At 43.6% G+C, this 14,852-nt stretch overlaps 1 protein-coding gene across 1 annotated transcript in view; it reads left to right on the forward strand.

Moving 5' to 3' along the window:
- Window positions 1-11,098: 11,098 nt before the first annotated feature.
- Window positions 11,099-14,852, forward strand: part of LOC126095644 (uncharacterized) — a 65,223-nt gene continuing 61,469 nt past the window's right edge. Inside the window, exon 1 of the mRNA XM_049910405.1 lies at window positions 11,099-11,353. Within this exon, the coding sequence (XP_049766362.1) occupies window positions 11,099-11,353 (255 nt within the window). The remainder of the gene's footprint in view (window positions 11,354-14,852) is intronic.

The following is a 14,852-nucleotide window of genomic DNA, read 5'->3' on the forward strand; positions in this document are numbered from 1 at the left end:
ATATATATATATATATTAATGTCGACTTTAAAGTTTATTAGAGTACCGTGTAAAAATTTGAAGTAAATCGGTCATAAACTTTTCGAGATTTTTGGTAACAACGTAAAAACATTAACTATCTTTACATTGTAGAGTAGATTTTAAACATATATTTATACACAGAGTGGTACAGATAAAACTACCCCTTGTAAGTATGAAGAAAATACAGTACAACTGCAAAAATTAAGAGCTGAAATGGACTTCCCACTTATTTACAATGAAAAATGCGGTGAAAACTACATTTACAGAAAATTCTGAAAGTGACCCTGTGCAACATCAATACACAGTTGTGCACGTCTAAGTGTACTCACATACAACCGGCGTAAAGTTCAGATATCGATGGTGGCAGGCTGACGTTGTCTTTCAGTCTGCATTGTGTGTGGGTTTGATTCGTAGACCTTGCTCTTCATTTGTCCCCACAGGAAAGAATCACATATTGTTACATCTGGAGAACGTGGTCGCCATAAATATTTGTTGAGAGTTTTTTGCTACCATGAATCCATTCCAGGGCACCCTAGACGTGTTTCATGTTGCTCCATCTTGCTGGAAGAAGCAGTATTGTCTTTTATATTGAGTGAATTGAGCACAAAATTTATCAAAAATATCCATATATGCAGCCGTGTCAAGGGTAGTGTCAAAAAATGTCGGTCCAATGATGCGCTTGCATGCCGAGTACGTGGCTGCGCCGGGGCTCGAGCATCCACAAACATAATCTTGTATGTGCGCCGCACTCACAGAATTTTTAGTTTGCAAAAAATGAAACAAAATAAATATTTCTCACCTGCGTGTATCAAAAAGTAATGAGCAATTAAAACACTCAGACGGAAGTTAAAATTTCTGACCTCTAAAACGTATCTGTTTGTTTCAGATGTCTTTGTGCAAACGCAACCAAGCAACAGACGCCCCCGTTCCTTGCCTTTCTTTGGCCAAGTCAAATGCACTCCTCAGAATAACAGTCGCGCTATACTGTGAATGCAATCCTACCTTTTCGGCTTGTTTTCATTTTTCCTTACAAGTAACACGCTAAAATACGCCCACTCCATTCGACAACAGTTATTTTAAAATATCTGCTTGCCAATATTGAGCAATAATAAAGAATAATCGGAGATACAAGGAAGCCAATTGTTGTAGATTACCTCAGTAGATTTTTTTTCCGCATACATGACAGCGGCGTGGTTCAAGATTTCAGTGAAATAGTTTTCACGTAAACTGGATTGTTATCGTTTTGCTTGTTGAGACAAAGGCTTTAAAGGATACGGGGGTTGATATTGTAGACTGAAGGAGTGATACCGCATTAATAGCTAGTACAAAGAAGAGGTCTACTGACGGGATGCGTGGAGCGAAACCTCTTCGCCGAGCAAATGTTTTCGCAGTTTTCAAATGTTGGGCGATTACTAGACGGTTGTGGAAAGCTGAAACACAATTTTGGGTATTGCTTTTATACTTAATTTCGAATTAGAACAGTTTCCTAGTAGCTGCGGGTAAATTCGTCATACGTTTGTCGTCATCATCACAGGTGGATATTACTAACCGATAATAGTGAAAAGCATGTTCAGCCAAAAAACAAGGTATCCGAGAATCTGTCTTCTACCAGCTGCTCCAGCACATCAGCAAGAAGTGTCAAGAAACTGTCAGCCACATCATACCGTGAAAGATGAAAAAACACAATTCCTTGGATTTATTACGACAAAGAATTGGGAAAAGTGTTCTCTAGTGTACGCAAAACGCTTTTGATTCCAGTATGGTGGTTCCGTCAGCAACTGCTATTTCTGCAGACAGGGATTTGTGTAAAGAACTTGTTCGAAATGGATTTTCCCAGTGGCAAAGCGCAACTGAACGTTCAGAGTTCGGAAAAAATGTACACTTCGCAGTTATTGTCCGCCGCTCGTGGTCTCGCGGTAGCGTTCTCGCTTCCCGAGCACGGGGTCCCGGGTTCGATTCCCGGCGGGGTCAGGGATTTTCACCTGCCTCGAGATGACTGGGTGTTTGTGTTGTCCTCATCATTTCATCATCATCCAGGAAAGTAGCGAAATTGGACTGAGCAAAGATTGGGTAATTGTACGGGCGCTGATAACCACGCAGTTGAGCGCCCCACAAACCAAACATCATCATCATCATCACTTCGCAGTTCGTCCGTGACGGCTCTGGCAAGTACGAAACGAGGTACCAATGTGTCATCCCTTATCTCGACACGTAACTTACAAGACATGAAAAATGCTCACAAGACGATTCTAAAAATAATAACGACCCTCCGTTTTTTATGTCAGCAGACAATAGTAGTTCGTGGCCACACCGATGAAGCATCAAATATCCATCAGTTGCTGCTGTTTAGAGCAGAAGATCGTCCAATTAACACTCATCTCCAAGAGAATTGTGCTTTATGTAACGCTTCTGAATTAACATAAATTAAGAAAATTCAGAAAATTCACCAACGAAGGAAAAACTATAACTTCATCCTTTCCTGGCGATGAATATGAGTTGAAGGTCACGTATGTATTCCTTGTACATAATTCGACAATTTTTCAGTAGTTATGTGTGCTGAGAGAGTTAAGCACCGGCAGCGTAACCAAAATTCATTAATAGAATATTAACCGGTACTTGTCAATGCCAGTGTGAGGCACGTGCGAGATAAACTGCGGATAAACGTGTGGATAAACTTCGAATTAAAAAGAAGATCTAGCAAAAAACCCCTAAATTTAGTTATGTTTCATTAAAAAATCAAATGTGTCTGTTAATCTGTAGAGGCTTTACAGCGCTTTGTGAGCTGGAAAATGTTGTTTCGAGATAAACTCGTTTAAAGTTTAGAGTAAAATAAAAAAGTTTCAAAATTTACGGTTAATCTGCTCTCACAGGAGCATAAAGGTATCCTTCTTTTTCCTCAGACGTGCTCTGATTCTGAATTTGGTGCTGTATTTTTTCAGTCCGTCCTCTTTAACGAACTGAAACATTGCTTGCTCCGCGGCGGTCACGCGTTTCCTGTCAGACAAGTACGAGAAGATTTTAAGATTTTGCTGTTCGTCCATATGACGACTCCTAACGCGTTCTTGTTCTTTAGAATAGATAAACAACCTTCGTTGAACACACCTGCAGCTATATATATATATATATATATATATATATATATATATATATATGCTGCTGTTTCAACAGTTTTTGCCCCACAATCCAGATGTTTCGGTAATACACCTGCAGCTATATATATATATATATATATATATATATATATGCTGCTGTTTCAACAGTTTTTGCCCCACAATCCAGATGTTTCGGTACCAGTTTCCAAATGTACGCGGTGAGCCCTCATTGTCATTTTATGTATTGGCAGTGGTGCATATTTTAAGCAAATCTTCATTAGACATAAATACGAGTACATACATTGGTCGAATCATTTCTTGAACTAATATTCGTCGAACGCCTGTAACTGCCTATATTGCGGTCGGTGCACGGTTCCATTCAACAAACGGTAATTTATAACATACTTTCAGCATCAAAAAATCGTTTTTCGGTCATAATCTATGTACACGATTCAAAAAATGTTCTCATGATTTTAAATGTATGTAATTTTCAAAATTATAGCTTTTTACAAAAATAAACTTTCTTTACAATATTGCCGCATCGTCTCAAATTGAAATGAATACATCTAGAATTGTAAAAGTACCTTAGGCTATCGAAGACTACCATAAGTAAGCGTAGACTACAGGAGGTTCCCTAGTACAGGTTAATGTCGTACCTGCATTATCTGTATGTTAGGTGTGCTGCATATTTGTTGGGTGTTAGTTCATAATGATCGCTTTCTTTACGTATGCGATCATTGTCGTACTATAGTCCCCATAAAACCGGAAATGAGGGATTGTCTAGAGCCTGAGGGAGGACATGGAAAGGGCAGGGTAATCAACGGAACATTTTTGTTCTACGTATTTATCCTCCTGTCTGTTACTTAAGAAAAAACAGTATTTATAACAAAATTGCATTCGCCAATGTTTAATATAGATTTTATTCGAAAATTGTTGATTTTTAGCGTGAAACAGACAGATGTTCTAGTAAAATTAAAGAAAAAAATAGAAATTTATCATAGAGCGCTTGAAAATGCAGTTTCCTAGCAAAAAGGTAAAATAAAGAACTACAGAACAAAAATATATCTAACATCGCTTCAATACTTTATCGAACTTATATAAAACATGTTCTTGTTACTCATAAAGTAACTTTCACGTTTATCAATCACAACATGAAACTTTTGCCTTTGATCATGGTGAAGAACTTCTACTGAATACAAAATAATAACAATAATTACATTTTTTATGTTTGTGCGTGTAGACTGTAGTTACGTCAAGAGTAATTGCTTTGGTTACATAGAAGCACTAAAATTACGTGAGCAAATAATTTAATTTTTATTACTTATAAAATGGAATTTATTTTCTGTAAGGATATGAAATACGTAATAAAGTAACACTGAATGATTATTGAATGATGTGCGGTTCTAATTACGTGCGAAGAGAAGTCCTTAGCACCTAGTGTCCCTCTTACACATTCATTTATGTTTCTTTCCTTTCCAATGCTACCAGTACTACTGGTAATCCTTCCACTTACTACGTCATCTATGTAGTACCAAAACTACCGAACTGTAGTTTTAGTAGTGTGCAAGTATAGGTACAAACCTCCGAAGGAACCATAAAAAACTGCAAAGAAGCACAAAACTGAGTTGATTTTGTTTCACATAAGAAATTAAGTTTTCTTACATTTGTTGCACATCAGTAGCCCGTGTTGCCCCCTCTTGCTTCAAAAACGGCAGCACAGCTTCTCGACATACCTCGAATCGGCTTTCGAATGAAATCCTGTGGTATTTCTTGGCATTCTTCTAGTAAGGCTCCCTGTAGTGACTACACACTGGCCACTGAAGAACGTTAATACTGTGTCGCCGAGGAAAATTTTGCGCTGTGGCTTCAACATGGGCACGAGCATTACCGTGCATCAGAAGAAATTCTTCCCCAAGATCTTGTGCCAGCGGTCGAATATTAGGATCAAGTATTCCACCGATGTGCTTTCCCCCGGATAGGCCTCTGCTATTCCTTCTGTGGATCACAACCACGCTGTCTTCTAGTGTCCGCTGTAATTCGTCCTCACTATATTATAATCTCTGCTCCAAAAGAGATGCTGGGGACACTGTAGTGTCCATATTACATTCTCCATGAGTTCTCCATACCATATAAGACCATCGGCTCCATGTAAGTTCACTCTAGTTTCGTCGCAGAATGGCACTTTCCTCCAACACCATAACTGACGATGTCTGTGATCTTCCGGCAAAACGTAGTCTCCTTTGTTTATGTAATCTGGCTAAACTAAACCCTTTATTCTGTCATCCGTACCCAAATTGATTCTAGTCTATTATGGATTGTTTGATCACTTAACAGTAGCCCAGTAACTTGGCGAAAGCCTTCTCGTAATTCACGTGCCGTTTTTGTGCTGTTACTCGATACAAGAATTCGAAGCTAGCGAACCTCAAAAGCTTTTGTTATCATTCTACGACCCGAGCGTTACTGTCTAGCAATAGTTTCACTTTCATCCTTGCTAGACACCGCTGTGAGTGATTCTCATGCAAAAGAGTTACTCCACGATTGGCTTCCTCAGCTGTTAACTGTCTGTATACCTTGTTACTGACTGCCACGTCGCTCCATGACTATACAATTTTATATAATGTGTTTACAAAATCTAACATGCTGCACGCTCACTTCGTTTTGAGCACCTGGAAATATTATATGTTCGGAGTTGGGGCGGCCGCACAGGACGCTCGTCAAAGCCGCGGCCCGGCAGCAACCATGTGGTCCCGAACTGTAGCTTAGCAACTGCGTGATGCCGCACAACGGTCGGTCCAGCCGCGTGACTAGGAATTCCATCGTGACGCAGTGTTGATGAAGGAGACACGCAGGGTGTGCCAAAGATGGCGCACTTTGTGAAACCCTAATAGCAAACATTTCACAGTTCGTATAGAAATTAATAGTAACCAGATGAATCATAATACCTCAAAAAGAAACGTGTACATTTCTATTATTTGCACTACGATTCTGATGGTTCAAATGGTTCTGAGCACTATGGGACTTAACTGCTGAGGTCATCAGTCCCCTAGAACTTAGAACTACTTAAACCTAACTAACCTAAGGACGTCACACACATCCATGCCCGAGGCAGGATTCGAACCTGCGACCGTAGCAAAATGGTTCAAATAGCTCTGAGCACTATGGGACTTAACAGCTGTGGTCATCAGTCCCCTAGAACTTAGAACTACTTAAACCTAACTAACCTAAGGACGTCACACACGTCCATGCCCGAGGCAGGATTCGAACCTGCGACCGTAGCAGTCGCGCGGTTCCAGACTCTAGTGCCTAGAACCGCTCGGCCACCCCGGCCGGCCTCTGATGGTGTAATAAGATATTCAATATATTTATTAGTTTAAAGTTTAGTACCTGACGACAAATTATAAAAGTAACACCCAGCAACGAATTTCCAAAATATGAACGCTTCATCCGATTTTGTCGATCGCCATGACTTTGGAAAGCTAATAGTGTAAACCTAAATTGTTGTAAATTACAGGCATGTAACTTAAATAGTGCATGAGTTACTGGAGGTCAAAGTGGCCGATTACTATTGATCTTGCCAAGCCATAAGTACTCCACAGTTACACGAAGAAACGGTAGCAGCATTCTTATAAATATATTTATTCATCTATGTCTTTGTTTATATCCGGTATACATACTATTTGTGAAGAAATTGGTTAGATATCTACTGTGTTTCAGAAAGCACAGAGACATTAGGCTACTGGCCTACCTTTTGTTCTATTCCTTTGATATAAGTGTATTTAATTTGTTTATGCATCTAATAATGTATGTTAGAGCGTATTTTGGTCCAGCCGTAGAAATATTTATTTAATTTCGAGTATTTAAATATATAGCCAGTAATTCGAATGTTCTTAAATACGTTTGTGAGTGTACGTTCGCTTGGAGACATGGAGGGCGCGATCTAGCCAATCACAGTGCTCGTTAATGGTGAGACTGTACGGAAGTGGGGGAGGAGGATCGTTTCGAGAGAGGACACGAGGGCAGTTCTGGGAGTACGGCCCAGGACGTTGTGGTTCTTGTGAGTGCGGCGCCAAGTGGAGTACGGGACAGGACACGGGAAGAGCCTGGACGGTACAGCGCGAAGCACGGAGTGTGCGCGTGACCGCGAGACATAGAAATACTTCGGAGTGCGCACTTGTGAGATTTCCGAAGTTTCTACAGTGAAGAGGTAGTGTGCGTTTGGAAGTGAATATCTCGCGAGCTATGTTGTTATTAATAACTAGTTACCTGTAGTAGGACTCTTTGGTTTCCCTGTTATTCAGCTTATATTTTATTTAATTGCTGGACCATCGACACCAATAAGTGTTTTGCAGAAATATACCGTATTCTCAAAAGTACTTCTACTATCGTAGTCATCATTTAAAGTCGTTAAGATAGTACCTGCAGATTTATTTAATTGCAATCTTTCATTTATAAATTTGTATGTTACATTCATAATTCGCAATTGCCGAGTGATAGAAACCTTCGACCATTCGATTGATGTGTGTATTCTTACGGCTTACTGTAGACTCAGCAGTACTGGGCCTGTAATGCGGCTACTACGTATCCCAGCTCCTAGACAACGAAACCAGCCAAAACTTTTAGTATTGCAACGTTGAGTTGGAGTGTACGGAGTTGAGGGCCACCACACCACCATCATTTTTGGAAGCCCGGAAGCTTCATCTGTTGTCATGATGAGTACATTAACAATGCCAAGACTCGTATAAGTGTGAGGATAATGCGGTGTATTTGTCACTGATCATGGAAGAACTACAATGTGCATTGTTTACCCTTAAGCATTGTTTACTCGTAAGCATTGTTTACTAGTGACAGCAATGTTTGCGTAGTGAACTTCATGCATACCAATTAGGTTAACAAAATCCATTTTTTGGTTTCCTGTCTCAAACGGAAAAAACAAAACCATTACAGGATCACGTTGTTGTCTGTCTATCTGACTGTAACCCTTTTTCTTAGGAACGGATAGACGAATCATCTTCAAATGTACTTCACATAGAAAGGTCAACAGTCCCTTGGCGGTGTGAAATACGGAATTTTCTAAACCAATGCAGTCAAAAGACACGGCCACTTATGTCATATATTTTGATCCTCGAAAATTCACTTATCAAAACCTGTAGGGTGCTTCCCGTTCACCTCAAATCATACAATTTTGCTAGAAGTAAAGTTTCACAGTAGAGCCGTAGGAAAAAATCCAACAATTGTTAATTTGTGTTTATATCACATGAATAATATTTTTTGCCATTTGGCCGTCTGTTAAGGGACGTTTTTCTCAGGAAGGGGTAGAAGTATTAAGTTGAAAAGTATATCACAAATTTTGAAAGTCGAAAACTCGCTCATTATGTGGCGAGAAGCGAGATTTCAAAGTACAATTACAGGGAAAAAAATCAGTAAATCGGCGATTTCTAATTATACGACACGAAAAAAAGTTTCTTTTGTCATGTATTGTCCGTCGTCAAACTTCAAATTAGAACATTCTCGAAAGTCTTGGAATCCCTGGGACAGATATGTTCCCAATATCATTGTCGATAACAGGCAAAAATTGTCGAAATCCTCGATTCCCGGAATAGACGAACCGTCTATATACGTAACTGAGTTTCAAGGGATCTATCCATACACGAGTCCTACCCGAACCTGGACAAAAAAAATTTTTATCGGTCTCGACCGGAAACTCCCTTTAACCTGCCATTCAATTTATGTGTCACTTTCATAAGTTATAAAAGCTGTGGAACCGAAAAAAGTTTTTATATTTTTCTGCTGATAATTCTGTTCTCTTTGTTAACTGATGATGGTCGATATAAAATGTAGACTGGCAATGGCAACGAAAGGGTTTCTGAAGAAGAGAAATTTGTTAACATCGAGTATAGATTTAAGTGTCAGGAAGTTGTTTCAGGAAGTATTTGTATGGAGTGTAGCCATCTATGGAAGTGAAACACGGACGATATTTAGTTTGGACAAGAAGAGAATAGAAGCTTTCGAAATGTGGTGCTACAGAAGAATGCTGAAGATTAGATGGGTAGATCATATAACTACTGAGGAGGTATTGAATAGAATTGGGGAAAGGGGAGTTAGTGGCACAACTTGACTAGAAGAAGGGATCGGTTGGTAGGACATGTTCTGAGGCATCAAGGGATCACCAATTTAGTATTGGAGGGCAGCGTGGAAGGTAAAAATCGTAGAGGGAGACCAAGAGATGAATACACTAAGCAAATTCAGAAGGATGTAGGCTGCAGTACATACTGGAAGATGAAGCAGCTTGCACAGGATAGAGTAGCATGGACAGCTGCATCAAACCAGTATCAGGACTGAAGACCACAACAACAACATTGTTAAGTGTCCTCGATTTCAGCTGACATGTTTTTCTTTTCTTTATTCTCAGTTTACACCTTACACAAGGTGGGCTGGCAGCGGCAGCCTAACGACGCTCTTCGGCCACAGGTAGTGTAAAGAGAAAACAATGAAGACACAGAATTAACATGACATGACGGAGGACAAAAAACAGTAGACACAGTAATCCAAAAACACGAAGCTGTTCGCACACGAAGAAGAACAAAAAAAACTGTCAGCACTGTACACGAACATTGATGATGGAGATGACACACGTGAACTATGGATCGTGGGCGGCGAAAATCACTGAAACACGAACACGACGGCACACACACAAAACCGATGTCGATGATCTCCGGCGCGCTAATGTTCACGTGACGTGTGCGAGTCCGGGGGCCTGCCAAAACGGGAAAAAGGTGGGGGAGGAGGGAGAGGGAAGAGTGGAGATGCCAGTGGCAGAGGAGATGGGGGGGAGGGAAGAAGGTATGGGGGGTAGGGGAAGCCCGGGGGTGGGGGGAGGAAGGAAGGAGGGATAGAGGGGAGAGGGGATGCCCTAAGGAAAAAAACACAGGAAGTGGAAGAGGAGGATCAAAGTTGATAGGAGGGGTAGATGGAGGGGGTGAGGGCATCATCAGCGAGGGCGAGCTGGTGGAAGCCACCTTGGGAGAGTGTATGGAGACTGGAGAGATGGAGAGCAGGCGGGACATGGGAATACAGGTGCGGCAGCGGATGGGGGTGGGGGAGGATGGGAGAGACAAGTGGGTGAGGGGGATCAAGTTTACGGGAGGTGTAGAGGAGCTGTATCTGTTTGAGGAAAAGGAGGAGGTGTGGGAACGGAATAAGATTGTACAGGATCCATGTGGGGGAGGGGAGACAGATGTGATAGGTGAGGCAGAGAGCATAGAATTCTAGGATTTGAAGGGATTTGTAAAAGGTAGGAGGGGCGGAGATCCAGGCAGGGTGGGTGTAGCAGAGGATAGGGCGGATGAGGGATTTATATGTGTGGAGGATGGTGGAGGGGTCCAGACCCCGTGTGCAACCAGAAAGGAGCTTGAGGAGACAGAGTCGGGAGCGTGCCTTGGCTTGGATTATCCGGAGATGGGGGTCCAGGAGAGGCGACGGTCAAGAGTGACGCCAAGGCACTTAAGGGTGGGGGCGAGGGCGATAGGACGGCCATAAATGGTGACATAGAAGTCGAGGAGACCGAAGGAAGGGGTGGTTTTGCCTACAATGATCGCCTGGGTCAGAAGGATTGACCTTGAGCAAGCACTTGTTGCACCAAGGGGTGAACCAGTCAAGATGGGATTGGACAAGTTGTTGGGAGCGTTGCAGGTTGGGGGCGAGAGCAAGGAAGGTGGTGTCATCGGCGTACTGGAGAAGGTGGCGGCATGTCCGCCTTATACAAAAGGTATAGAAGAGGGGAGAGGACGGAACCTTGGGGCACACCAGCGGAGGGGTAGAAGCTGTAGGAATCCATGTTATGGATGGTCAGCTGACATGCCGCAGCCGACTAGGTCACGGTAGGGTCTGCCGGGTAGAATCCGAGTACAACGCGCTCTGTAGCCACTGATGTGTTCCAGAAGTGCAGCAGCTGGGGTGACGTGGAGCGCTGCGCTGTACTTCACTGCATGGAGAGCCGCGGCCCAGACGTGGGGGCGGTGCTGGGCCACAGCGCCACGATGCTGCGATTGCAAGGCCTCTGGACCCCACCAGGGGGCGGCCGCACCGCTGCCACCGCCCTCGCTGCCGCTGTCTCGCTGGCACTCGCGTGCGGGCTGGTCACCATGTCCCTCCTCAAGCTACTGATGGATCGTCCACGAGAACTCGAGGAGCTAGTCGCATGCATCTTCAATGTGACAATGCACGGCGAAATGTTGATCAAGGTAAGCAATTCCGATCCTCTTCTAACAACCTTCGTTAACTTATTCACTTTCCCCAAAAGGTTTTCTTGTTTACGAGCGTACAGTTTTGTTATCAGAATACCGAGGGATTGTCATTAATTTTTAATCATCACCACGAAAAAATGATTCTAGATAATTTTTTTAAATTGAATTCACAGTATTAACGTTCCACAATAAATAAATAAATATTACTATGGAACATTAATACATTGTATTCAAGTTTTTAATATGTTTCCGTTCCTCCAAAAACCAACGGAATATTTCACGAATATTATCAAATGTGCTAATGTAGCTCAATTATCAGTCACAGGCAGCCGACGATGGCCTAAGAAGCCGGACGCCAGTTCATAGCGAACTGTTAATTAATTATTATTGTGGAACATTAATACTGTATATTCAGTTTTTTATTATGTGTATGTTCCTCTAAGAACAGGCGCATTATTCCATAAAAATTTTTCTCTTTAGCACTAGGCTATTATAAATGATTTAAGCGAGTTCACAGATCTGCTGTAGCTACTTTATTTGACATATTGTCAGAGAGCTTTTCACACATACAAAAACACTAAAAGTTTTTTTGACATATCACAACTGCTCTATATGTACTCCCCCCGCTGGCCTACTGGTTCTGCAGATATATAGTCAATAATGGACTTCCTCTCACGGTTGTCGCAGAATGTCCCTATCAATCTGTACAAAAGCACTGTTGATGTGAGTTCGCAGTTAGAGAAGCTCGCAGATAGAGAAGGAGTAAACACTGAATCTTTCACATAACTTCACACAAAAAAAGAAAACAGTGTGTTAGAGCACAGAGCCCATGTTTTGAATCGCTGAGTGTCCATCCGTTCAGGACCGACCATTTGTTTCTCATTTTCGTGTTTAAGAATTCACAAACATCATGATGGAAGAGGGTGGTTGATGAAATCCACACTGCCCCTCTCCAGTTGTGGCATGAGCCAATTTTTGCAGTACATCCAGATACGTGTGTCCCGTAATAGTCTGTCTCAGAAGAGAAAGCAACCATAAACTTTAAATCGTGAGACTGCACAGAACACATTAACTTTTAATGACTCTCGAATGTCCTGCAGGATAGCGTGGAGATTTTCTGTCCTCCAGATTCGCACATTGTCCTTATTCACGGTGCCAAAAAAATGGTTCAAATGGCTCTGAGCGCTATGGAAATTAACATCTGAGGTCATCAGTCCCCTAGAACTTAGAGCCACTTAAACTTAACTAACCAAAGGACATCACACACATCCATGCCCGAGGCAGGATTCGAATCTGCGACCGTAGCGGTCGCGCGGTTCCAGACTGACGTCACGGTGCCATTCACAAACAGTGTTGCTTCATTACTGAAGATGAGTTTCTCACAAAATCCATCCTCTACCATTAGCTGTTTCAACTGTGTCGAAAGTTCAAAGTGTCTGACTATGCTTTCGGGAGTTAGGGCTCATAACAACAGCAAGTGGTGAGGCTTCAGTTACAGTCGTTCCCTTACTATCTTCGAAATAGTCGGTTGGGGTTTGTTCAGCTCTGTGGTTGGTCTGTTCATCGACTTCTGAGAGCTGCATGCGAAACTCGCCCATACGTAGTCAAAAAAATGTGTGTGAAATCTTATGGGACTTAACTGCTAAGATCATCAGTCCCTAAGCTTACACACTACTTAACCTAAATTATCCTAAGTACAAACACACACACCCATGCCCGAGGGAGGACTCGAACCTCCGCCGGGACCAGCCGCTAATCCCGCGCGGCCCACACGTAGTCAATAGTTTCTTCATTCAGTACAGGCTGACCTGCTGATTTCCCCTTGCAGAGGCATCCTGAGCTTATACTGCGCAAAACCATTGCCGAGTAGATTTGGCAGTTGGTGGACCTTCATTGAACTTTGTACTGAAGTGTCGTTGCACTGTTACAGCAGACTGATCCTAACTGTTCACTGCTGCACTCTCATGGCAGGAATCTGATGTGTGGCTACAACGGTACAAAAACTTGGAGTGTTGAGTTTTGTGTCATTCTGTCAATTAATATAGATATCGTGAATTATAAAATCGCTTCAGTCATCTATAACAACCTTGTATGTGGCTCTCAAGTCTGCCCACAGTATTTCTCGAGGCAACTGACATCGCCTGGTCTTGGCTGGTTGTTACTGCTTGCTACACTCCTGGAAATTGAAATAAGAGCACCGTGAATTCATTGTCCCAGGAAGGGGAAACTTTATTGACACATTCCTGGGGTCAGATACATCACATGATCACACTGACAGAACCACAGGCACATAGACACAGGCAACAGAGCATGCACAATGTCGGCACTAGTACAGTGTATATCCACCTTTCGCAGCAATGCAGGCTGCTATTCTCCCATGGAGACGATCGTAGAGATGCTGGATGTAGTCCTGTGGAACGGCTTGCCATGCCATTTCCACCTGGCGCCTCAGTTGGACCAGCGTTCGTGCTGGACGTGCAGACCGCGTGAGACGACGCTTCATCCAGTCCCAAACATGCTCAATGGGGGACAGATCCGGAGATCTTGCTGGCCAGGGTAGTTGACTTACACCTTCTAGAGCACGTTGGGTGGCACGGGATACATGCGGACGTGCATTGTCCTGTTGGAACAGCAAGTTCCCTTGCCGGTCTAGGAATGGTAAAACGATGGGTTCGATGACGGTTTGGATGTACCGTGCACTATTCAGTGTCCCCTCGACGATCACCAGTGGTGTACGGCCAGTGTAGGAGATCGCTCCCCACACCATGATGCCGGGTGTTGGCCCTGTGTGCCTCGGTCGTCTGCAGTCCTGATTGTGGCGCTCATCTGCACGGCGCCAAACACGCGTACGACCATCATTGGCACCAAGGCAGAAGCGACTCTCATCGCTGAAGACGACACGTCTCCATTCGTCCCTCCATTCACGCCTGTCGCGACACCACTGGAGGCGGGCTGCACGATGTTGGGGCGTGAGCGGAAGACGGCCTAACGGTGTGCGGGACCGTAGCCCAGCTTCATGGAGACGGTTGCGAATGGTCCTCGCCGATACCCCAGGAGCAACAGTGTCCCTAATTTGCTGGGAAGCGGCGTTGCGGTCCCCTACGGCACTGCGTAGGATCCTATGGTCTTGGCGTGCATCCGTGCGTCGCTGCGGTCCGGTCCCAGGTCGACGGGCACGTGCACCTTCCGCCGACCACTGGCGACAACATCGATGTACTGTGGAGACCTCACGCCCCACGTGTTGAGCAATTCGGCGGTACGTCCACCCGGCCTCCCGCATGCCCACTACATGCCCACTATACGCCCTCGCTCAAAGTCCGTCAACTGCACATACGGTTCACGTCCACGCTGTCGCGGCATGCTACCGGTGTTAAAGACTGCGATGGAGCTCCGTATGCCACGGCAAACTGGCTGACACTGACGGCGGCGGTGCACAAATGCTGCGCAGCTAGCGCCATTCGACGGCCAACACCGCGGTTCCTGGTGTGTCCGCTGT

This window comes from Schistocerca cancellata, chromosome 8 (assembly GCF_023864275.1).
Source record: "Schistocerca cancellata isolate TAMUIC-IGC-003103 chromosome 8, iqSchCanc2.1, whole genome shotgun sequence".
NCBI classification, from domain to species: Eukaryota; Metazoa; Arthropoda; class Insecta; order Orthoptera; family Acrididae; genus Schistocerca; species Schistocerca cancellata.